The 24,579-nt window shown below is 39.7% G+C and overlaps 1 protein-coding gene across 5 annotated transcripts in view; it reads left to right on the top strand.

The window, feature by feature from the left end:
* LARGE1 (LARGE xylosyl- and glucuronyltransferase 1) overlaps positions 1–24,579 on the top strand; it is a 278,062-nt gene that overhangs the window by 205,278 nt on the left and 48,205 nt on the right. For all 5 annotated transcript variants that reach the window (XR_008973630.1, XM_057420472.1, XM_057420469.1 and 2 more), the window contains one exon: positions 10,280–10,384. Coding sequence is in view for 4 of the 5 variants with exons in the window: in XM_057420472.1 (XP_057276455.1) it covers positions 10,280–10,384 (105 nt within the window). In the remaining variant the exon portion in view is untranslated. The remainder of the gene's footprint in view (positions 1–10,279; positions 10,385–24,579) is intronic.

Genomic DNA, 24,579 nt, shown 5'->3' with positions numbered 1-24,579 from the left:
AGCTGTTTACATAAACCAATTTTCAGTATAGCAAATGCCATTAACAGCACTGGCAAGAAGTGATAGGCAGGTAGCAGCATCTTACTGTAATCTGTGTCTACCGAAGAGCATTTTTATCTACTCCTGAATTTTTATCTTGAGAAATCTGCATAGGCTGGTAAAACCACATAGCCAAAGGCAAGTGCAGAGCTTGTTTGTTTTTTAACAGAAGTAAACCAAATAAAGTGGAAAAATAATGTCAACATAGTTGGATTTTAATACCAGGTATAATAACTTGGCAACCTTTTTTACATGGAGTGGGTGATTACAGGCCTTTTCTACTAAATATGGCCTTTTTTTTCTGGTTTGATTTGGAATTTTTACTTGCCACCAAAAAAAAAAAAGTCTTTTTCATTTTGTTCATCTTGAGGTTTTTTTCTGCCTCTACTTCCACATTCTGGGACTTCTGTCATGTTCAGAGAAACTACTTATGATACCTACTGATTTCTTGCTTACTAAAAATCCTGGTGTGTCCATCAATTTAGGAGATGTGTTCCTTTTATATAAAATGGAAGGGATTTTAGTATCTTGCTGTTTATATATGATAACTGCCAAAAAGGATATAAAGTAGGAAGCTGTGCATAGTTTCCATGAACAGTCTCCAGAATATAGAATCATAGAATCAGCTAGATTGGAAAAGACCTTTAAGATCATCAAGTCCAACCATTACTCCAGGACTGCCAATGCCACTACTAAACTGTGTCACTAAGGGCCTCATCACACAGATTTTGAATGCTTCCAGTGATTCCACCACTGCCCTGGGCAGCCTGTTCACCCTTTCAGGGAAGAAGTGTTTCGTAATACCCAGCCTGAACCTCCTCTGGCACAGCTTGAGGCTGTTACCTCTTGTACTATTGCCTGGGAGAAGAGATCAGCCACCTCCTCACTAATAGAAAGCTCTTACCTACCCTCTGTCTCTAATTCATTGCTAATAAGCAGCAGTTTACTATTCCAACAACCTCAAACACCAATTACTGAAACCTGATGGAGTGTAGTGAAGAAGCGGTCTTATCCTCACTTTGCAGATCAAAAGTGAGGTGCAAACAGTCAGCTGCTAACCTCTGTTACCCTGGTGTGAATCTGAGTTAAGTTCATTTGTTAACAGAGGCAGTTCAAGGCTTACATTGCTACAGCTGAAATGAGCAGCTGCCTGAACGCCAAGTGGAAAATAAAGAGTCATCACCCGGAATCCCAAAGGATGTACCCAAAGTAAATCTATAGCAGAGCAGAACATAGCATTCAGGGATGTGGTGAGAAAAAATCAGCCATCAGTGGACCCAGTAGGCTGACAGCTGCTCAAAAGACTAGCTGAGTGGGAATTTCTGCATGATTACTGGCAGTGACAGTTCAGGCCCTAAGCTACTAAAAAGGACAGTATCTGTCAGTATCTAAGAGCAGTGCTCTGGGTCTCACAAGTCCTGGCACCCGTTCATACATCACCACTCGCCTCCCCAGTGACCTTGGAAATGTCAAATGTTGCTCCATCACCACATGCCTCAGTTTCTTCTGATGTAAGGAGGGCTCTCCTTTCCCTTGTAAAGTGCTGCTAGGCATTGCACAAGAGTTAGATTATTGATTACACATTGCAGCCTGCTGCTCAGCTCCCCGTTACTGAGATGCATTTCACAGATGGGGTTTGTGCCCACAAAAATGTGCATATCAGGACCTTATCCCCTTTATAAAATTGACACAGTTATGACAGGCAGAGTTGTCACAGTGCATAGGCAGTTCTTTCATGCTTTTTAGATGCTCCTCCAAGACGTTTTATTGCATGGTCTTCGGCAGCAAAAAAGAAAACATTTTTTGTTCAGTGATCATGTATTCCTGCCTAGCACAAATTCAGGCCATGTTTTCAATAGCTTGTATATTCTTGAAATCTGGCACAGTCATTTAAAAATATACTTTTTTTCAGATCAATGCCTGAATGTTAAAAGTAACGGATTTGAATTGACTTTGCTCCCAAGGATGTTTTGCTGCTTTCAGAGAAAGAAGTTTTCAATTTTCTAAGTTTGGGAGTTTGTATTGAATAAATTAAAAATTAAAAAGGAGACCATGATGAGGAAGCCGCAGTGTCAGGGCACACAGTCATTAGGCTGCCATCAGTGTGAATGAAAAATTGAGGTGTGTAGTCAGAGCAGTGAGTACATCTTGCTGACTTCCTGCAGCCTGGTGAGGAAAGAATACTTGCCACCTGAGCAGGGGAGGGGTTTGTGTCAAGTCTCCTAACTGAACTGCTGTCAGTTAATGTCAGTTCTACTGCTGGGACATTTTGTGCAATTAACACTGATGTAAAAACTGAGGTCAGGAAGGACAAGTGAAGCTGGGATGGGCATCTCTTGCGGTCTAGCTTACAATTTCACAGTGGTCAGGCTCGTTCTTCCCCAGATTCCATGTAGAGCACTTTTCTTGGCAACGTGTGGGGCATATCCTTACCTGCCACATAGAAGGCAAACAAAAACTCGTGTGCATGTCCAAATCACAACACCTTCAAATTCTTCTGAAGTTGCTGGCAGCACAGGAGCCCAGCTGTCATGGGCCCATGAAGATCGGCTGTTGTCACAGAAAACCTCAAAAAGTTCTGTTACAAAGCAAAAGGTTTTTTCTGCACTTACTCTCTTGTGTTCAGCTACTGAGAATCCGTTTCCCTGGAATTCTGCAGATGAAAGGGCTGCAAACATGAATGGCAGGTTTGCTAGCTTTGCTGTGGTTTGCTGGACTCCTCACTGTCCTCTTCATTTTTCTAAAAAGCTCCTTGGAGAAGAGGAGAGGATGCGTGGAAACCCAATATATTCTCTTCTTTTGACTGATTTCATTCTTTCATCTTTCCTTCTGAAGATCAGAAATTTAGCTCTTTACCCCAACCTTTCTCAATACAATTCTCAATACATCATCCTCTTGATCACCTTTTGTGTGTGATTATGCCTTTTGAATCCTCCCTCCTACCACCTACAAAACACTTGTCAAGTTTTTTTATGTACAGACTGTTGCAGTTATTCTTCTCTGACTCAAGTTACTGAAACTTCTTTTGCCCTGGCCACATCACCACCTCTGAGTACATGCAGAAGTCAGCTGATACCACTGCTTTAATCCTTGTTCCAGCATTACCAGCACCTTCCTTTATTTCTTTCACTAGCAACTTTCTCCTTTAATGAGTCAACCTGGCCCATCTTGTCTTTCCCTGCCCTTGGTATACTCTGCCTACCTCTTCTTCACTTCTCTACTCTTCTTTCTTATCAGGTATTCCATGTCTGTCTTCTTTCTTCCTCCTCTGGCACCAGTGTGCTGTCCAATGTGATGCTCCCACAGAGCAAGCTATCCACTCTTCTTCTGAGGCAGTCCTGCTGTTCCTTAAGTGAGTTACTCCTTGTCTCCTTCTCATCCAAGTTGCTCCTTAAGAACTGTCTGTGCAGTTTATGTCTGTGAGCAATTAGTCCCCTAAAAAGGACCAAGGGCTGTTGGAAAACAGCAATGTACTTAATGCAAATGAGATATCAAATAAAAAAGTTAAACTAATATGGTAGGTATTTTTCCCTGAAATTTGACTTTTTCACATTTAAAAGGTAAGTTCTTCAAAGGAGAGGTTGGCTTTTTCTGTATCTGCCTAAACATGCACACACACAGCTATGCATTTATGCATGTAATATATGTGTGTGTGTGTGTATGCATGTGCACGTGCACATACACCTATAACACATACATCTTGCATGCAAGCACATTGTGAAATAAATGCACACTAGAGGTTAAAGTATTCTATTTTGTTGAACACAGTATATCCTGTACTATACTGGCATAAGAGAAAATGTCATGCCTTGTTTCTGGGGACAGGCAAGCTTGTGTTACACACAAGATTTTATGTGTGTATTTTACACTGGATTCATGGTAAAATTTCTAAAAGCTTCATAGATAAAAGTGTTGAGGGGTTTTGTGCTTAAAATTATTTTTCAGAGGTAACTCAGGGCATTTGTTGCATGAGAAGACAGTCTTCTGTAATGATGAGAGGGGACATGGCAGTGGAAGAGAGAATTGAGTTTGAGAGCAGGAAGAAACATGAATTGATATAGACAGTGAAAGAATTGCACAGGGCATCAATAGTGAGGATGAAAAGCTTGAGCTTGACAGTGATCTGAAGGGACAGATGTATGAGAGATGTGGCAGGAGAAGTGAAGGATTTTAGAAGCTGCATATTTTGTATGAATCGGTGCAAGATCAGGGACTAGAAGGCCATAGAGAAAGGGTCAGTCACTCGAGGCAAGACTTAATGTGAAGTGCAATATATTCAGCTGATATCAGTCAGTGCAAGTGCACTGATTTCATTGAAGTCATGCAGATTTAGACCAGCTAAGGGTGTGGCCTCACACCTTTCAGAAAGGGTGTCTTATGCAGGTGGTTAGAGGATAAAGAAGGATAAATCAGAAAGAAGGAAGAGGAAAAGGACATAAATAAAAGATTTTAACTGAGTTGTGCAGAAAATAACCCAGCTTCATTCTACTATTAGAGAGTCAGTTAGTCCTATGTTCATTAGACGTGGTACTGGCCAATTTAGAAATGTTCCAACATTCAGAATACGTACGCTTCCCCTCCTCCCTCCTGTCACCTTTTTATTCTCTATTTTTCTGTCCCATTTTGGGAGCAGAACTCTGCAGCTCTCTTGATTCCTACCGAGCTTGAATCTTAAATTCCTATTGAGTCTTCTCCTGTTTTTTCAGCTTACACTGCAAACATGGATTACTCTGGAAGTACTTGGCTGTGTCTCCAGCATTCATATATGTATTAAATTCCTAATGATATAAACCACAGTGTTAAAGTAGTTAGAAGTAGCAAGACAGAGTTATGCTCTGTCTTCTTTTAATAACATCCACAGTGTAGAAATTGCTTACTTATGTTTTTCAAGGCTGAAAATTATTTGCACGTGCATTTTACTTTGGAGGCCTGTACCAAATACGACTAAACCTTGTGAATGTGAGAACCGGGAGAGATGTGCTAAAGCAGATCTCTCCTGTGGTATCAGCTAACCCTTTGGCCATAGGTGATGAAGAGGTGCCACCCCACCGCTCTAAAATATCTTTTTGTCTTCTCTTTCTGGAAACAGCCCGATGCCCTGAGGACCACAGAAAGTGCGGCTTACCTGAAGTGTTTGCTGTGGGCCCACTGCTCTTTATGTGATTGCAATAGAGTCATATGAAAGAGCTGAAGTTAGGCTCCTTTGTACCAAAGACTCTAAAGAAGATATAATTCTCTAAAACTAGGGAAAAAAATCAGGGCAGAATAGGAAAGTATTGTTCACAGGCATGAAGATTGTACTGGGCACCAAAGGAAACTAGTGGATACCAGATGCAACATAAGCTGATGCTTCTTCAGATGTGTCATGTGCTACAAGTGACTGGAAGCCTGAGGACCGCTATTAGGAAGTGCCACAACAGAGCTTTGCTGTTGTGCTCCATACTGCACAGCTGTTACTTCCCGCTGCTCAAGAAACAATAGTGTGTGGATGGAGCTTCAGGCTGGCCACATGCAGGTGCTGTTAAGCTTTCAGTAGAAGCTAGCACACATAAGTCCCTCAGAGGACTTTATTTGCAGTATGTGAAAGAGTCAAAATGGAAGAGGGGTAAAAAGTTATTTCTATCCCTATTTTTATTAAGGGAGATTTGAGCAAGAGGTTGGTATGTGCTCTGTCCAGTGTCACTCAAGAAATCAGTACCAGAGGTAGGAGCTGAAGATACGGAGTCCATGACAATGCCTGAATTAGAGGATCATGCTTTCCCCTCCATTAGCCACCAGAAATCTATGAAGTGAAGGCAGACTTGAAGACATGGAGTTGTCAGGCTCAGAAGTATCTGTTTTTCCATGGAAACATCTTCCCAGCAACAGCTAAGCTTTTGCAAGGAGAGAAGCAGTTCTCATCATGCGAGAGCTGTCAGGAAGCTGTACTGTGCAAAATGCTATGGCTGTGCAGCTGCCTTCTGGAGAAGTCTCACCCACAGCCGGGCAGCATACAGCCCTGTTCCTGACAATCCAGCTGTAATTCTGCCTGCCTGGTAATTTTTCACCCTGGTCATGCCAGAATCATAGCCTTGTTTTCTGTTGTCTGGCTGTTAGTGATGATGTATGAATAAGTAGGAAAGACAGCTTCATTTTCATAAGCTAACTTGTGCCTGGAGGAACAGAGAGTGCGAGGAGTGCACTTAATCATAACTGCAGGGCCGGAGCAGCGAACAATGACAGAGCTTTTGCTGTTAGAGATGGTATTTTATTATACTAACTCTTAGGAAGGAAGACACAGGCAGCTCAGAATGCTGAATGATTCAAATTCATTATGGTAGCCACCATGTTCTCATCTGCTGGAGGAATAACTCACGTAACTCTTTTGCTCTTGCCTCCTACAAAAGGCCACTGTGGGAAGGGACTCCAGTCTTTCTCCTCACAAAATCTGAATTCAGACTGTGGTACGACCAGCTGGTAAAAAGTTTCTGCAGAGCTGCAGACGCTTTGCGGGGAAGGCATGAAGAGCAGCAGAGGGACAGGCTGAGGCCGATGGATGGTCAGAGGAGTGAGGGCATGGAAAGCCTTCACCATGCCTTCTCAACATGAAACATGCATTGCTTCAGCCAGTGCCTCATTTCTATAACTCCGTAACGTATTTGGAAAAGTAAATGACTAAAAAAAAATAACTGTTAATGCTCAGATACACTGGACAGATATTCTCACAATGTATAAAAGAATTTTGATGAAAGCTTTGAGTGAAACGTATTTAACTGTTCAAAATTGGAAGGGCAAAACTTAAGAGATTATTTTGTTTGAACTTTTAGATACATAGAATAGTGTGGTATACATGGCATCCATTATGCAGCTGTATTATGTGCCACACATGTTAAATATATAATACATATATTTTATATATATATATAAAAGGAGGTTTATAGATTTATATGTGGTTATTTTGGTATCTTCAGATTAAAATATTTGGGAATTTTTTTTCATAGAATATTTCTGAATTTGAATTGAGGCTTGGAGCAACCTGTTCTGGTGGAAGGTGTCCCCGCCCATGGCAGAGGGTTGGAACTGGACAACCTTTTAAGGTCCCTTCCAACCCAAACCATTCTATGATTCTGTTATTCTCTGATGATTTCTTTTTTCTGTACTGATTTAGAATGAAAACATGTTTTGGAACCATTAATATTTACTCTGCAGCTGCAGTTCTCGTTTCCTGATCACTTCTGCCCTAAGTCAAGATCATAGAGACAATGTAAAGGGAAATAAAAATATGTTCTTTGGCAGAGACATCGATACTATTCCAGCCTAGAGAAAGCAGAGATATAACTAGAGAAGCTACAAAATACATCTTCATCTCTTTCTCCAAGGTGACTTGGCAGACTTGCCATCCCGTCTGCCTAGTAGGGTTTCAGACACCAGCAGGAGTTACAAACAGCCTGACAAGTTGCATAATGCTCTACCCGAAGACAGTACGTGAACATGTGCACATTCCTAGGCCATTCAAAAGCAGTGTTAGCTAATACATTGTACTTCGTATTTGTGACAAGCTAAAAGGGCATCTACAGGCAGTTATACCAGCTCAGTTAATGTACAGTAAGTCACATTATATCTGATCCATATATCTAAGCTCTAAAGCTTACATGATGGTAATTTCTGCCATCATCTGTGTCCCATGTCAAACCTCAAAGGATACTGGTGAGAGCAGGATTTGTTCTGATGTCTTCAAAAACAAAGGGAAAAGGGGGAAGGAAATGGTACAACTGCAATAAATATGTGCGACCGTAATTTCCTGAGACTTTTCAGTTTACCTTGCCATGAAAAATAATAACTGAGAAATAAGTATTTCAGGGGTACATTGTCAGAACTGAGATTTTGGACTGGTAGGTGGGAAAGAAAAGCCATTAACAACCAGCAAGGTTTGTTCTTTTTTTATTATTCATCAGCTGGAAGGCTGAACTCTGTGGCTTGTTGGGAAATGCATGGGGCTAAGATAATGAAAGCAGATTGATGCTCCATAGTAAGGAAGTTCAATATCTGCTTCTTGCAAATGGAATTCTAACATTTCTTTTGATGTTAGCAGTACTATCCCAAGAAGGATCTGTGGACTGCTGAGTTGTGAAATGCGCTGTTAGAATACAGGCAGGGTTACTCTCTTTGTACCAGCTGTGCCAATCCCTGCTAGCCCAGCTGCACCTGCATTTTTTATTGGTTTTTTTTTTTCTCATCCTTTACTAGCCATAGTAGTTTCTTACTTTGATTTACTTAACCTCAGCTGTAAGTGATGTTGATAAAGAACCGGCAGTCTTCCATCATGGAATCAACAAGTGTCGGTTAAAATTGTGCCCTTCAGCTGTTTTGGGGTAAAGGCTTGTTTCAGCCAGTTGAGATCCCTTTCATATTTCCTCACAATATATGGCTCGTGGTCCCTCATGTGCTGTTTAGTGTGTTCTGTGTGTCTCACAGGTTAAGAGATCCTACAGTTTATTTGTATGAACAAATCATCAGTTGCCTAGGATGCATCTGCCTCTAACTTGTCATTTCCTTCATTCTCTTGTGCTTTGCCCTCTGTTAATATTGCCAGTTTGCAGTAGCACCAATGGGGTGATAAATGTGCGGTGGTCTTTTATATGTTCCATTCTGCTATCCCCCAGATTTTCCACCTTCTTGAAAAGTGAGTTATGGAGTATAATGTAAAATTTTAAATATATGTATTACATGTAATCTATAATGGAAAGGGAGAGATATCATCGGAAAATTAGGTCTGGCAAGCACTGGCATGCTCTGATTAGGATAGAGTAGGATGATCCTGAACAGAGGTGTGGAATGGACTTGGTAATTTCTCAAGGTTATTTCTAGATTGATTTCCGTTCACCCCTTGAATGCTTTTGTAATGTTGATTTATTTGTTATATGCATCAGCCACTCATTGCTGCTCACACTCATTGAAACAGCATTTGAGGCACATGTGGGGGTTACTGACAAAATTAGAGATATCACAGGAGAGTGCTGTAATCACCTGATCTATCCTAATGTCTTCCAAGCTGATAATAAAGTATGAATTAATCACTTCTGTCTTAATGTCCTGCTTCCCAGCCTGATCTTGACTTGGGCCATACTGAAATGTTAGTTATAAAGCTGTGGTCCTACATAAACAAGATATAATGATCATTTAATGCTTTCAGTGAACTACTGTGACCATACATCCAGTTTTATGAGCATAGCTGGGATTTGAAAATGTGCCTTCAGAGCATGATGCTTAATTGCTTTCTCAAAAGGTTGCAAAATAATCTCCAGTCCCAGTCTTAGTGCCCTCAGTGAGCGGGTCCCTCTGTCAAAACACCATTTCCTTTTCTTTCTTTGACTAGATCCAAAAACAGTTTTCCCCTTCCCTCCATCCTCTGTCACCAGAGCTTTATTTCAATCACTTCTCTTATTTACATTTTATACAGCACATTTTAGGATAGATAATTAAGTCCTTATCTATACAAACATTCATTTTTCAGTTGATTTTTAAGCAGTGCAAACCTTCTAGACACATTTGATTTAAAGCACATTTTACTCCAGCTGGAGCCAGCTGCTAATCAATGTAAGCTAAACCAAAATAAGCCCATCCAGAACTGAAATCATAATATCTATGCAGCATTCCACACAGGCTTACCTAAATGACTTTTGAATTATGCTCTTAAATTAAAACAGTGCAACTTTCTTATGTAGGTAAACTCTTAGAATCCAATAATTTTCTAAGCAAAAGGGATTTCCTTTGTGACTGATAAAAAAAAGTCCCCAAAACTACTGGGGGGGAGGGGGGGAACATGGGAAGAATAATTTGCTGTACTGAGCCTTGTTCTTCAAATGTATTACCTCATCAGAGTATGAACAGATCTTCATATTAAATGATCATTTTACCAACACTTACTTCTCACTAGGAGAATTCTTCATCATTGTATTCCAAGATCAGGCAGCATTCAGATTTGTCTGGGTGATATATTTTTGTCAGTATGACAAAGGTTCCCACAGTGTTTAATTACTCAGACTAGCCAGGGGAGAAGGAAAGAAATGAGCCATGCTCAATTTGCTGTGCCAGACTTGCTGTCTGTTGCATAAGCAGGCTTCTTCTAAGTGCATGGAAGGAGGGCAGCACCCAAACTTCTGTCTTCTCTTTCCATTGGCTTTCCCTCTCCAGATTTCCTGTGAGTTTTCCATTGGTTGTCTTTTGTCTCATGATGCTTTTGCAATTTGTTCATTTCCAGGGCAGCAGGTTCTTGGCTTGGTGGAGAACCAGAGTGATTGGTATTTGGGGAACCTTTGGAAGAATCATCGGCCCTGGCCAGCGCTTGGGAGGGGCTACAACACAGGTAGGTCCTGAGGGTTTTTTCTGAATTAAGGTTTCCATTGGGCATGCAGTCAGTCTCCCGCTGTAAAAGTGTATGAGATGTGGTAACTTGCACCTCCCTTCCTAACTTACTGCAAAACTTGTCATTTAAAGCAGTAAAAATGATGCAGTGTGATGCATTTTGAAACTTCTGGTACTGTGCTACTCTGAGAAAAATATATACCTTCTCTAAATGGTCTTAAGAGAGATTGTATGGCATCCATCAGGGAAGGACTGAGCTTCTCAGCAGTCTGACACATTCTCAGCACATCTCCTACAAGATTTCTGTCTATGATAAGCTTTTGTAGACCCAGGAAGAGGGAAAGAACAGGGATCAAGGCTCATTTATTGTAGAAAGGTAAATGATATCACAAAATGTCAGCCCAATAAAGATATAACTCCTCCAGGACAGCAACAGAGTCATAATTGTCCTAATAAAATGCAAACTACTGGCCATCAATTTCTGCTGCTGTGGGAAAGGAATAAAGGCATTAGATCAGAGAATTTGTTAGGTTACAAGAGAGAGGTCTTCCCTCTGATTTGTGTTTGGTATGTGAGAAAACATACCAGGTGCATAGAGAACACACACGTACATCTAAATCATTCCAATGCTAGGCTGTACATGCTGATGCAGGGAGTTAGGTTCCCTCTCTATTTGTAATAAAAGGGCAGAACAGATGGTGAAGCCTCCATTTAGAACAGGTGAGTCTATTTAAATACCCCTGCACTATCAGGAAATTATTCACCGTAACAGAAGTTTCGCTTTGCAGAAATGCATTCAATTCAATTAAACAGACTAACTAGGAAAAGGATTGCACAAGTTGTGGTTGGGTCATCTGTATTTCTATATTCCTTTGTCTATTTGGGGGAATCACTCCAGTTTTTGTGAATTTGTATTTCAGCCTCTGCAAAGCATCTCTGTTCTGTGAAAAGATTCCAAAGGATAGCCTAACAGAACAAAATAGATATGAATACAAGATTTCAGCAAAAGAAGTTTTTGTTTCCTGGCTCTCCACTTGCCAGAGCAGAACTGCATATATAAAGGTTAGGGCTGCCCACTCCTGCCCCTCACTCTTCCAAAAGCATTAGACAGAGCCAAGTTTCATGGATTTGTCCTGAAAACAAAAAGCTTACGTTATACACAGCTGTATACATTGATGTCAGTTCTGTTCACTGTTACACCACAAAACAATATCTTTTGTTCTACTGAGAGATGAACAACTTTTACAGGTACTTTCTTTCTGCTACATTTTTGCTTTTTCCTTTCAGACATTTAATGCTGGCAGAAAGCGTCACAACCACATAACATTAGAATAACCCAAAAATGTATGGTATCTAAAATGCAATTAAGTAAATCAAAGTGCTATAAAGCTTTAATTTATATTGTCTTAACTTACTGTTCCATATGGTTTATAGGGATACCAAATGCCAGTTTATCACAAAATTCTTCCACTGAAAGCAAAAATAATTGAATGCCTGCAGTCCTTCAAATAAATGGCATGTGTTAATTCCTGGTATGTGTTAATACGTACCTACCAGGCTATGCATAATCCTGCCGATGATTTTAGTCTGTTCCTAATTTCTTTCTTCAGACAACTCACCTGTAATTGTAAAAACTCTTCAAAAAACAAACAAACAAACAAAACACCAGAAGGTAGATAATGAATGGAAGAATGACAAGTGATCATAAGAAGTGGATTGATGTTTTTTTAACTACATGCAACAGGAGGTCACTGGGTGAAGCAGTTCAAGTTCTGAGAAGTAGCAAATGATGTTATTGACAGAATCAGCATAATTTACTGTAATTTTCTTAATTGAATTTATTGTTTGCCTCAGTAATCTAGCTGAGATTGGAAGTATAAATATTTCAATGAAGATGAAATATGAAGTGAAGCTGGAGCTTGTTTGATGTGTTCAGTAAATTAAAATAATTGTCACTGAATGCAACACTTGTGGCCAAGGAGGATTCAGAAAACTAAGGGTGGGGGAGGAAGAGGGCAGGAAAGAGAGACTATAACTCTAAGCAAAACACTCATCAAAGGCAGTGGGCTGGGAAAGGAAAAACTCAGAAATTCAGCTGCTTACAGCTGTACTTAGAAACAATAAAAGGGCCCCCAAAACGCTGAAACTTCAATGGGCTGAGCAAAGCTGGATCAGACAGACTTTGCTTTTGCTCTTGGGAGAGTGTTTTCTACAAACCCAGGACACAATCCCAAGATAAAGTTTTTCTGTGGGCCTCTTCAGCCAGTCCCAACATTGGCAGGTTTGATGCAGAAGCACCCCTTGAAGTAAAAATTACTCCATTTATTCCTCCCACTTTCTGAAGGAAATAATTCATCTTTCATTGTACTTTTCTGAGTCACTCTGGAAAAAATATAGGTTGGGAGGAGTCCCAAAAGGCAGATACATAGAAGCCATAGGTGTGTTTGTTCCTTCTCCACTAGCTCTTTAACACAGTAATCACGTGTGTTCTATTACTGTGTGCCCAGACCAAACCTCCTGACAACCAGTACATCTTCAAGGGAAGATTTTGGGGGGGGCTGTTTTTCATCCTTCTTCCTCATTTGCACAGGCAGAAAATTTTTTAGAAGTGTGTGTAGGGATTTAAACTGGCAGAGCAGAGATCTAGATTAGACATTAGGAAGAAGTTCTTCCCAGTGAGAGTGGTAAGACACTGGAACAAGTTGCCCAGAGAAGCTGTGGCTGCCCCATCCCTGGCAGTGTTCAAGGCCAGGTTGGACAGGGCTTTGAGCAACCTGATTTAATGGAAGGCATCCCTGCCCGTGCAAGCTGGTTGGAACTAGATGATCTTTAAGGTCCCTTCCAACTCAAACCATTCTATGATTCTGTAACCCAAATCACACTTAAATTCATGATATTATAATTTTGGAAAACCAGATCAAACTCAAAACTCAGTTCAGTGACAATTTAATTGGTGATTAAAATACTCTTGGTTAGAACCATTCTTTATTTGAGATTATATTCCCTTCTTCAAGCCACTTTAAACACAGTTTCTTCTGTACCACAAAGGCACCCAGGTTTTTTCTGTACCTCACTGGCCAAAACTGGGTAAGCTGCTTAATCAAATGCATTTTTATGTATTGCCCATTCCCTTTTGCCTGTCTACACCATTAATTCTCACAGACACTATTCTCTCTGTATCATCTGCATTGTCTTTCACTGACCAAACCTGTGCTTTCTAAAGTATTGTCTGAGCTGCACTATGATTTTTCTCTTTACAGATGTTAAACTGACAGCTCCAGAATTGGAGCTTGATGTTAATTTCTGAAGTAACAGTCATCTTAGACCTCAGAAAAATATCTTGTCAAAAAAATTCTAAACATAAAAGCTTTTAGTACGTTGTCGGCTTTATACTTTCCATCATGGTGGAGAACAGCTTTTAAAAGCAGTTTCTGGTGGCTGTTACCATGATTTCAGGCCACTTCCTCAGCTGGTGTGAATCACCCCTGTCTTCTCTGGCTTCAGTGCAGCAAGGCCAACTTATATCTGCTGCAAATGTTTTCTCTGCCTTTCGAGTAGAGCTTTAGGATGGATTTGTGCCTGTAATTTGGGTGCCAGGAGGGGCATTTGGAAAAACTTTGGCAGAGGGGATTTCAGAATTCTAGACTACAGAAGCCCATGCTGAGAGTTTGAGGCTCATCTGAAATACACTGCTTCAGTGCAACTACTAGATACAGTAAGGATGTGTCTTAACAGCTTGAGCTGAGGACTCATACTCCCACGCTGAGAGATGTCACTTTACCAGATTTGTGGATTGCGAACAGAAGGGAATGGCTAGCACCTAACGATTACCAGGCTACGTGTGCACCATGCATTATTACTCTGATGTTTGTTATGACTGGAAGAATGCTTGAATGAATCTCTTTATTGTTTCCCTGAAAAAAAAAGAACCTATGAAAGATGATTTGGAAGTGAGAAGCATATGTTGTGTCATTTTTGCATAATATTTAGCAATTGTAAATAAGAAGGACAAGCATAGGGCAGGCTGTTTATATGAAGTTAGACTGGATCACATCTTGCGTTTCTTCATGATGAAGTTGTGCACCTTCAGTGCAGAGAGCAAATGACTAGTAAAACAGAGCACAGTGGGGTGGTTGTGGTCATGGTCCTGTCCTGGAAACATGGAAACCGCATTCATCTGCACTCCACAGGCTTCTGTTCACAGCATTATGATAATGGATCTGATGTTAAGAAGTGCTGAGCACTTTTAATTTAATCAGACATTTCTGTTTGGGTTTATTTTTCAGAAAGCCTCACAATTAATGCTTTATATAGTTATTGTTGCCTAAGTCTGGATAGATCTGTTACCAAAATGCCTTTCCCTCCCCATGGAAGAGTCAGAATTCTATGACAGCCATCTGAATATAGCAATAATTTATGAACTATTCCACAGATTCTGACTTAAACCACTGCTTTTCTCCATGGTGTAAAGAAGAGTGTACTGGTCGCTTGAGAGGGAAGATTTTTTCCAGATTGTCTCAACAAATGCAGAAGTCAGAAACCTCATGGTTTATGGAACCTTTAAACATCCTTGAAACATCAGGGCCTGTCTCAGTTTAGCCGTGTCCTCTCTAAAAGCCATCGCAATATTCCTATCTCCCATTACATAACACATTAGTCTCATTTAATACAGGAACTGTTATCATACAGGTTTAGATGCAAGTACAGGAGCATTTGCAAACAGTGTAAAATTATTTTAATGATAAAAAAAAAAAGAGAGAGAGAAAAGTCCAACACTAACATCAAGGCAAAAAGTAGTAATTTCTTCACCTACTCACATTCACACTGTGCCAGGGTTTTTTATTAGATTGTTGCTTCTCTAAGGTACTGTGAGCTCATTCAGCAAATACTGTTATTGATGCAAAACATGCTTGATATACCTGTGCTTTATAACTCATGAAGATGCATTTGAAGTACAGGTGTGTGCACATTGTATAGGTAGTGCCAATACATTGTTGCTTTTAGGCTCAGCAGGAAATATCAGTCTGTTTGTGTCAATGTTGGGAAGCTAAAATGATAATTCCAACTTTGATGACCACATCCTTTTCTTTGTTGGCTATAATCTGTAGCTTGCAGTTAAAAATAAGCTTTCTTAAAGCTGACTGCCCTCAAAGAATAGCTTTCTTTCCAGTCTTCCTCATACATTTTCTAAACCATGTGATGCACCGAGAACTTGTTTACAGCACTCTTGACATTTCTGAAATGAGGGCCAATATATATTTGATTTTGAAAATGGTGCCTCTAGTTTGAGAGGCCTACCCATGTAATGGCATTGCTGTGGCTGAATTAGTCTACTTTTTATTGTATTCTGTGAGATACGTCCTCTGCTCCTTAGACCCTGCAATAACTGTGTTTTTTTTAAAAAAACAACACCTGACTTTCTTTGAAACACTGAAAACTTTTGTCTGCTAAGAAACCTGTGATAAAAAAGCAGTGGCATTCAGACAGTCTATACCAGATTTTAGTTTCTATTGTATTGCCGTAAATAAAAAGTGGGGTTTTTTAGTTGATTAAATTCTCCTATTTAGGTTTTTTCTTTACTGGTCTGACCTAAGTTCATAATGTAAAGTTCTCCATGTAATGTACACCAATAGGATACATATATATATATCTAATTAATGATTTAAAGTATCATTCGGAAGTGTGATATTTTTAGCTTGATCAAGACAGTTCTTCATGTGAACATACATAGCTTGATGAGTAATTATGCTGTCCAGCACTCTGAAATGCCCTCTCTTTACTGTAGAGAGACCATCATTATCAAGTTAGATTTAGAGGAAAGACTTGCACATAAAAGCTTAGTAGAGGTATCCAGGTGCCTAAACTGAGAACAGAAATTTGTATTATATGACGGGAGAACCCCAGGCAAATGCATAGTAATAGTAAACCCAGTGCTTTTTCTTCTGAATTGCAAGTTCACTTTCCAGTTTCTCATTGTGCTTATAAAAGTGGTTGGGTAAAGGCAGTTCTTCTTTTGTAGGTACAGAAACAGAGGTTGTAGCCATAGTCCCAAAACAAAGAAGGAGGCATCACTGTTAGACTCCATCTTCGGAGTCTAATGGGCAGCCTGGTGTCTGCCACACAAAGTAGCAGAGTAACTAAGATTTCTTTTCTACGCTTTTATGTCAAAGCTGTCACCTGTAAATGAGTGCCAACAAAAAACAGTTGAATTTGGTCATCTTCAGATGATCAGATCAGAGAGCATCTCCAGAGATCTTCTAGTCCTCTTCCCACTGAAAACCAACTCATGTTGCTCAGGGCCTTTTCCAATTGGGTATTTAGTATCTCCAAGGATACCTCCCGAAGCAGCCTGTTACTGTCTTTTAGTAAGAAAATTAAAAAATAGAAAAAAAATCCCTAATTTGTAATTAGAATTTTCTTTGCTGCAGTTTTTTGTCAGTTATGTCTCATTCTTTCTCTCTGCATCCCTTAGAAGAGTTTGGCTCTATTAAGTACTTTTAGGCAGCAGTAAGAGATCCCCTCAGCTTTCTCTTTCCAGGTAGAACAAACCCAATTCTCTCAGCTTCTTGTATGTCTTTTTCAAGCCTCTAACAATTTTGGTTGCTCTCCTCTGGACTTACTCCAACATGTCAGTGTCTAGGTTTGACTAAGAAACCCAAAACAGTACTTCAGATGTAGTCTTACAAGCACTAAGGAGAGAGTGGTAATCACTTTCCATGACCTAAGCAGGGCTAAGAGAGCCCAGGATGTGGTTGGTCACCTTTGCTGCAAGGTTGCATTGCTGCTTATGTTCAACTTGCTGTCCACCAACCACATAGGACTTTTTCTGGAAAGCTCCATTCTATCCAGTTGTCCTCCAGCTTGTGCTGCCCATTCAGGAATAGTCCCATGCAGGGCTTCTCATTGGGCCTTACGAGCTTTCTCTTATCCCACTTGTCCAGCCTGCCAGGGGCCTTCTGAATAGCAGCTCTGTCCCCAAGGCCACAGACCCCTATTTGGTGTCACATGTGACATTGCTGAGGTTGTGTTCTAGCTCATCTCTATCTAATTAATCGGGATGTTAAACAGTATCAAACACGATATTAACTCCTGTGGAATACCACGTGTACCTGGCCGCAGTCTGAATGAACACAGCCCCCTGAGCTTGGTACTCCAACTTATTTTGCAGGCACCTTGTAATCCACTTATCCAAACTGTACCTCAGTTCAGCTATATGAGCATGCTAAACAGCTCCACATGCATTTTCTCCTTATGCAAATATATCTATTTCTGTTGTGAACCTAATCCTGTCTGTTACTGGAAGAGAAATAATCATGGAGGGAGGGTTGACCTGCAGCTGACCCTTAGTTTAAATCGTTTCATTAAAGTACGTAGTGTTTCCTGTTTGTTCGGGTTTTATTAAGGCTATAATTAATTTTTAGGCTTGTTCATTCTATACTGCTTCTTTATTCCTCTAACTCATTTCTTAGAAATCTTCTATTCCTCCTGAATGTCATCCAGTCAATAAACTGCCTATTAGAGGGAAAGAAAAGTTGTCTGGTTGTTTATGAATGCAGAACCCCAAACCTTTTTGTCATCCAGCTCTAAAGAAACGCTTGAGAGGCTGTTCAGCCCAGGAGCCACATCTCCTTCTCTGTTGCTAGGGCATTGACTGAACACCAGACCAAGAAGAGCTATGACAGGTTCTTACTCACTGTGCCCATCCCTGTAATTAGCCTTGAGGACCTCTGTTAGTATTATAAGCCAGGCAAAATAATTATCACCTGCGCAGGATGTATTTTTCCTCTTCACATAGTCCAAAGTGGAAACCTTGTAAAATTGTTGACATTTCAACCCCTATTAAATATGATGCTTTTGAGAGGCTCCAAACCAGAAAAACTCACATAATTTAAAGCAATGGTCCCTGTTACCTTTCATTTTTTGCTGCTTTCTGAGGAAGAAAAAAACATAGATAAGCATCATGGATGAGGTCCAGATCTGATATAAATGCCTGACTCTTGCATTAAAGAGACCTAAGCTGATTTATAGGAGCTGAGAATCAGGAGATAAACTTTTTTCTTTTAAAGGCTGGTGATTCTTTGGTGAAGAGTCCAAGATAGATTAGTTTTGGAAGATGTACTTGCTTTTATCAGGGCAAATATCCTGCAAATTCCAGCAGACCTCCTCATTTTTTATCCATGAAAACAAGGTTTGTGTGATCCCTTTTTCCAAACATCCTGCACAGGACTGGACCTCCTGCACAGTAACCCTGTGCAGTTTGTACTATGCTGTGATTCCTTTTCAGGACAGCTCACCCAAAGTCCAGCTACTCTGGCTTGATGTAGGGTTGTGACACTCCCTCACACTTCCATGTTTTGAAGCACTGGCTTGTAAGATTGTACGCTTGGAAGGAATGAAGAGATGCATGAGAATCAGTCCAGGATAGATAATCAGATGAGCATGACCTCCAGGTTTAATACAGTTGTCAAAATACTTTGTGTGATCATTGGATGTCTAAACAGGGATCTTTCAAGCATGAGTGCAAGAAATATACTTCTTTTTTGTATTGGGTGTGGATTTCTTACTCCTGACATACTGGATGTCTATGCTGTCAGCTAGCTTAGCTCCCTGGGTCGTTCTTTGTTCTTGGCACCCTAATCATCAGCAGGACATAGAAATCAGTTGGTACCCTGTCTTGCCTTTGCCAAGAAAAAAGAAACTGAGTGCGATTTTTTGATACTCTGGGAAGTATTTCTGGAAGGTAGTATGGATAGGACTATTCTTACATGCCTTGATGACATTCTCCACTGCACACAACACAGACCCTCAGTTCCTTGCTGAAAACTCCAATCTAGAAGCTTGTAACATGGCTCTCATAATGTTGGACACTGAGAAATGCAAACAAAATGACTGTTATGCCTGAAAATTGAAGGAACATGAACTAGGCCCTCAGAGAAAGAGCGTTATGTAGTGTGGATGTGGCCAGCCTGCTCAATGAAGAGCTAGACACTGGGCAGTATGTGCAGCCACTCTGCAGTCCTTGATCTGAGTGCTAGGGATCACTTCTTGGAATGGGTTTATTTTACAATGTAGACTTACATACTTGTCCAGGTATGATCTTCACAGGTCAAAGATAAGTACTTATAAATTAACAAAGTTCAGAGAAAATACTGGATAAAATCCCATAAAGTTGGGGAAAATAGCTCCCGGAGCTTATCTGGGAGTGAGTCAAGGGATAGTTTGATCACAGCTTATTAGTATCTGCAGGATGAAATAACATTTCTTAATAGAGGGCTTGCCAATTTAGCAAAGGTTCAGCAAGATCAAATGACTGCAGGTTCAAAGACATGTTCAAACCAGAAATAAGGGAAGTCTCCTTCATCAGAGTAATTATGCGTTGGAATAACTTGTCAAAGTTTGTGATAGATTACCCATTATTGTAGATTTTTAAATCAAGGCTGAATGTTTTTCTAGAATTTATGTTCTAGTTAAAGCACAAATCGATTTGGAAAAATCCTATGGCCTCTGTAATGCAAGAGCTGAAAATCATCCTTTCTGGCTTTTATCACTTAAATATGTATTTCACTGGGACTTTGTTTTCCTCTCGGCTGAAGTCACCTAAGCATCCATGTAAATGAAATCACAGATAACCTGCCATGTAAGAACTCTGCATTTTTAGCGTTGAAGACAGGAAAAGTTCTCTAAAACTTTGTAGAAATTTTCCACATTTCCCCCATTCTTGTTAAGTCTCACGTTTCAGAGTGCTTCATAATAAGAACTGTACCTGACCATCTTTTTGTTAGTGTCAGCTTTTGGCAACTCCATTGTGACTTCCAGATGCACACAGAAATGCACACTAAATAGCTCTTGGATGATACTTGTGTGTGACAGTCATGTGAGTCACATCTTTAAGACAGCTCTCCTCTGCTCCATTTAGAATGGCCATTGTCATTGTGTTACAGCATGTAGAAGTGGAAACTGCCCTCCTCTCTCACTTTGGGAAGAATTTAATGATTTGCCTCTTGGAAGCCATCTTCCCAGTTTACCAACTGAGAAATCCCTTTAATATTTGCTTTCCACTGCGTTTAAAATGTAATCTCTGGATCCTATATGCTCATAAGGGTCACGGAATGCAAAGGGGGAGCTTTTTAAAACCCATGTAAGGAGCTTCTTCACAGGTGGTTTTCATCTCCCATAACTCTGCAGAGTTCAGGAAACACAGGGATTCAAGAAAGCTTACTATCCTTACTGTCTTCATCAGCTCCCAAAGCAAGTAGAGCAGATGGGAGAAACCCTAGCTTCCCTTTCTGATTTTGCTAATATTTGTCTTTTCGTGAGTCATGTTGTCTTCTGTTACAGGATTTAGGAAAACTTTATCAGCAATTCGGGCAGGAAAATGTATGACTTGGTACTTCTTGGGATCTGTGTAAGAGAAGGCCGTTTCCTCTGGGTCTCAAGACATTTTTTCTTTGCTGACATCTGAGAGTCCTGCAGAGTTGTTATTTCTCTTTGTAAGACTCAGGAAGATAGGAGGGGAGAGCATTACTTAGCAGGATGTTCTTTAAGTAACAGATTTTTCCTCCTTAGGCTTCGTAAAAATCTTAATGGCTCATGACTTCTCTCCTGCAGACCTTTCAGACTCCTGAATCAAGGAAATTTTTCTGTAACAGCCTTTGGGGATTTAGGAAAGTTGGAGAAATTCCCCAGAAATTGAAGTCATTAAAGAGAAGACAGAAAGCAAATGTTTCTTTTTTCGAATTGCTGAGGAAGAATATCATATAAACAATAAAGAAATAATTAGAAAACTAGGAAATTCTGAGCTACAGTCAGTAGCTCTATAAGAAGTTTGAATCATGCTTGAGTACATCCTTCATCTTAATTTTGCCTAAGGAGAAACAGCATACTTCTGAAGAGGAGAAAAAAGAAAATAAAAGTGTTCCATTTCATTAAATGGTCATCAGGAAGTGTAAGCAAAATGTTTATAATGCTTCAAGAGGAACCAGGCTCCCAACAGAGTGACTGCAGTATATTTCAAAATGCACTCTATCACAGCTTCATTTTCAATATATGTGCAGAGAAAACAAGGGCTATTGCATTCTGTCACCATGCCCGGAGGGACACCCACTCTCCATTTCAAAACAGCTTCTCAGCCCTATTCTGTTTTCTCAGAGAAAAGTTCAAATGTGGAGTCGTTGTTTATTCTCAATTAACACACTGTGCATCCCTGCAAGTTTTCATTAGGTTTTTTTACATTGTAAAGTGCCTGGGTTTTTGAGGGGAAAAAAAAAAAGGCTGTTGTATGTAAATCCATAGTTAAATAATGTACCAGGATATAAAAAAATCTAATAGAAATAGGATTAAAGTTCTCTGGACATACTGTGTTAAAAGCTATAGACGCAAGCTGTGGTTTTATTATACTAATGAACTAGGAACATCAATTAGATAGATGGTTTAAAAGTCAAGTGAAATAAATGCATTGTTTTTAATCCACACAAAGACTTGAAATGAAGATTCAAAAAGGTTGCAGTGGCTTGTTGTGGAATTGCAGCTTTAGTTCATTTTTTAATCCCTAACAGCTATACAGTTGTATTTTATTCTTTGCTATAGATACTGTGGGTAGATAGCAGATGCCACAGCCAATTGTGTGGAGGTGTGGGATAGTGGATTTCAGATGTAGTCCTTTGCAGTACTGGTACTTTGGGCTTTGATCCAGCAGAGGCATAGTTGCATTCCTAGCATTACACACTGTGACCACTTATGTTAATTTCAGGTACAATAAATTGGAATTCAAAGAACATGCATAAATATTTGCTAGGGCACTAAGTGGTCAGCACTGCCGCGGCACTTCTGGGATAGCAAAGCTGCTAACCCCTTCCATAGTGCCTAAAACTGAAATTGACTTTTTGGTGCCAAATCTATTTCACAAAACATGGTAGCTTACTGTTGTTTGTACTGCCTTAAATCTCTGCGTCAGTTATTTATTGCGGCAAATCCCCATACTGTCAGCCCTATTTAACATTGTTTCTAACAGCATCTGAGACCCAGGGTTTTGGTGTATGGTCTTTGGTATGCTTGTTAGGTATTGTAGAATCCTAGTAATTCTTTTAAAAGTCACTGTTGCTTTGTAATATATTTTGAAGTGTGTCTTGCCTGTCTTTCTCAGATACTGTAATGGTATCTACTTGCTATCTGTCTAGATGATTCCCTGTTATAGACATCGTTTTGAGAAGAGTTTTTAAAAATCTGACAAGGATAGGCTCTGAGATGCGGCTCACATAATACGGCATTGCCTCAACAGCTCACAGAAGCGTCCTGTTCCACCTGAAAGAAACAGGCAAGGTAGTGCTTACAGAAAATGATCTCTTAGTAGCTATACCTTTGTTCCACCACAGCACTGAGCATTTTTTCAGCCATCTTCAAAGGGCCATTGTCATAAATTGATGGAGTTTGAAAGCTCGTCCAGTTTCACTATAACTTCTATAAGTGATCCTGTTCTATCTAAAATGCTGTTTATGACTTCCAGCTCTGATATATATTCATCTCTGAATTCTGGGAAAAGCTATAGTCTGTGTTCCCAAAGCAAGACGTGGGGATGCTTGGTAGCATTCCAAAGGAAATCACTGGTGTTTCTGTAAATTTTCACTTACTATTCAGAAAAAATAAATATTTTGTAGTGACACTGTTGCTTAGTCAAAACACTGGAAAACCAGGAAATTTTATTTGGATTGAATGAAAAAGTGAGAAAAAGACAAAAAACTTAGGTTACCTCCAGAGTTTTGTTAGACGCAGAATCAAACATTTATTTTCCTTTTCAGAGCTTGTAAATATTTTCAATAAGATTTATAACTTGTATCAATTTTGGAGTGAAAAATGCTATTGTAGAATAAGTTGGTTTTTAAAATATGCCAAAATGAAGTATTTCCCAACTGGACCGTTTTAGTCCAAAAATGTTAATTCAGGTTTCTTGCCCTGTTTTCTGCAGTATATTCACCAAATTCCTTTTTTTGTTTATTTGTTTTCTTGTGGGGCTGGGATTTTGTGTGTGTCCTGAAATTGCACAATTGAGAAACTCCTTTGTTGTTTGCTTTCTTATTTGTTTGTTTGATCAATCCAGAATCTGTCAGATTTTGTTAGTTCAAGTAAAGTCTCATCAAGCAGGGGAGAAAATGGCATTCAAGTGAAAACTAGACTAGGACGTGTTCCACAGGTTTAGTAATAAAGCATTGTTTTTCCAAGACCTCTTTGAGGTATTTGCATCTCTGTATATGCCTGAACTATTTCCTCAAGGTGACAAAAATAGGATATTCTGTGGCTGATCATTATTTGTTTAATACTCATGAGACAATTGGTTTGCCACTTTTCTCCTTCTGTTTATTTGCTGCCAAGCTTTCCCTTTGTTTTTCTCAGGTAGGTTAGGGCAGGACAATGCTGCACTCATCAAAAGATAAGTCCCAGTGCCTGGGGGCAGATGTTCATAAAATATTCCTTTGATTTTTTTATTTTTATTTCAGTCTCTTCCTCCCCCAGCACGGCAGCTGAGAGTAGGTCCCTTTTTCTGTTATGTTCAGCTGTATGTCATCTTAAATTTAGTCTGAGATTTCAGTCAGTTTCACTCTGAGGGAAAGGGCTCCCGAGGCAAATATTTCCCTTATTTCAGACATTTTGCCTTCAAACTAATTGCACAGATTGGAATAAGTTCGTTTTTATGTTTGCTTTTGGTAACAGAACAGTATAGAAGAGTAACTTAAGTGCTCTGTGCTGAGGAAATGTAATTTTTCCTTTGCATTAACTGAGTTCCCAACACACATGGTTTTGCTTTGCTTTTGCACTAAATAACACTAATTAGCTGAATAGTATTAAATTCTCCTCTTAGTAGAAATCTCTTGTTCTCACTAATTCTAATGAGTAAATATTTAATCTCGATATAAATATTTTCTAGTAGTTGTTTTTACAGCAGCAGTAAATTAGAATTCCACAGTGGGAGAAGCCTTGAACAGGGGCTGCACAAAGGTGTTAAACCCAAGCCTGTTGGTGAATTAAAATAGAAATCACATCAAAATTAGTCTTGACGATGGAACATTAAAAGCCTGTGAATATCTTTGATAGCCATGATTGCATCATAATTTAATACATCCTTTCTCACATCTATTCCAGTTTTTCCACCACATCTGCCTCTTTTATTCTCAGCTGCTACCATGATAGCCCCTCAGGACAGCA

This window comes from Pezoporus wallicus, unplaced genomic scaffold (assembly GCF_028554395.1).
Source record: "Pezoporus wallicus isolate ANWC-B61680 ecotype Strahan unplaced genomic scaffold, APGP_CSIRO_Pwel_v1 contig_2871, whole genome shotgun sequence".
NCBI classification, from domain to species: Eukaryota; Metazoa; Chordata; class Aves; order Psittaciformes; family Psittacidae; genus Pezoporus; species Pezoporus wallicus.
Note: the sequence above shows the minus strand (reverse complement) of the source record. Positions and strands in the feature narration are given on the sequence as shown.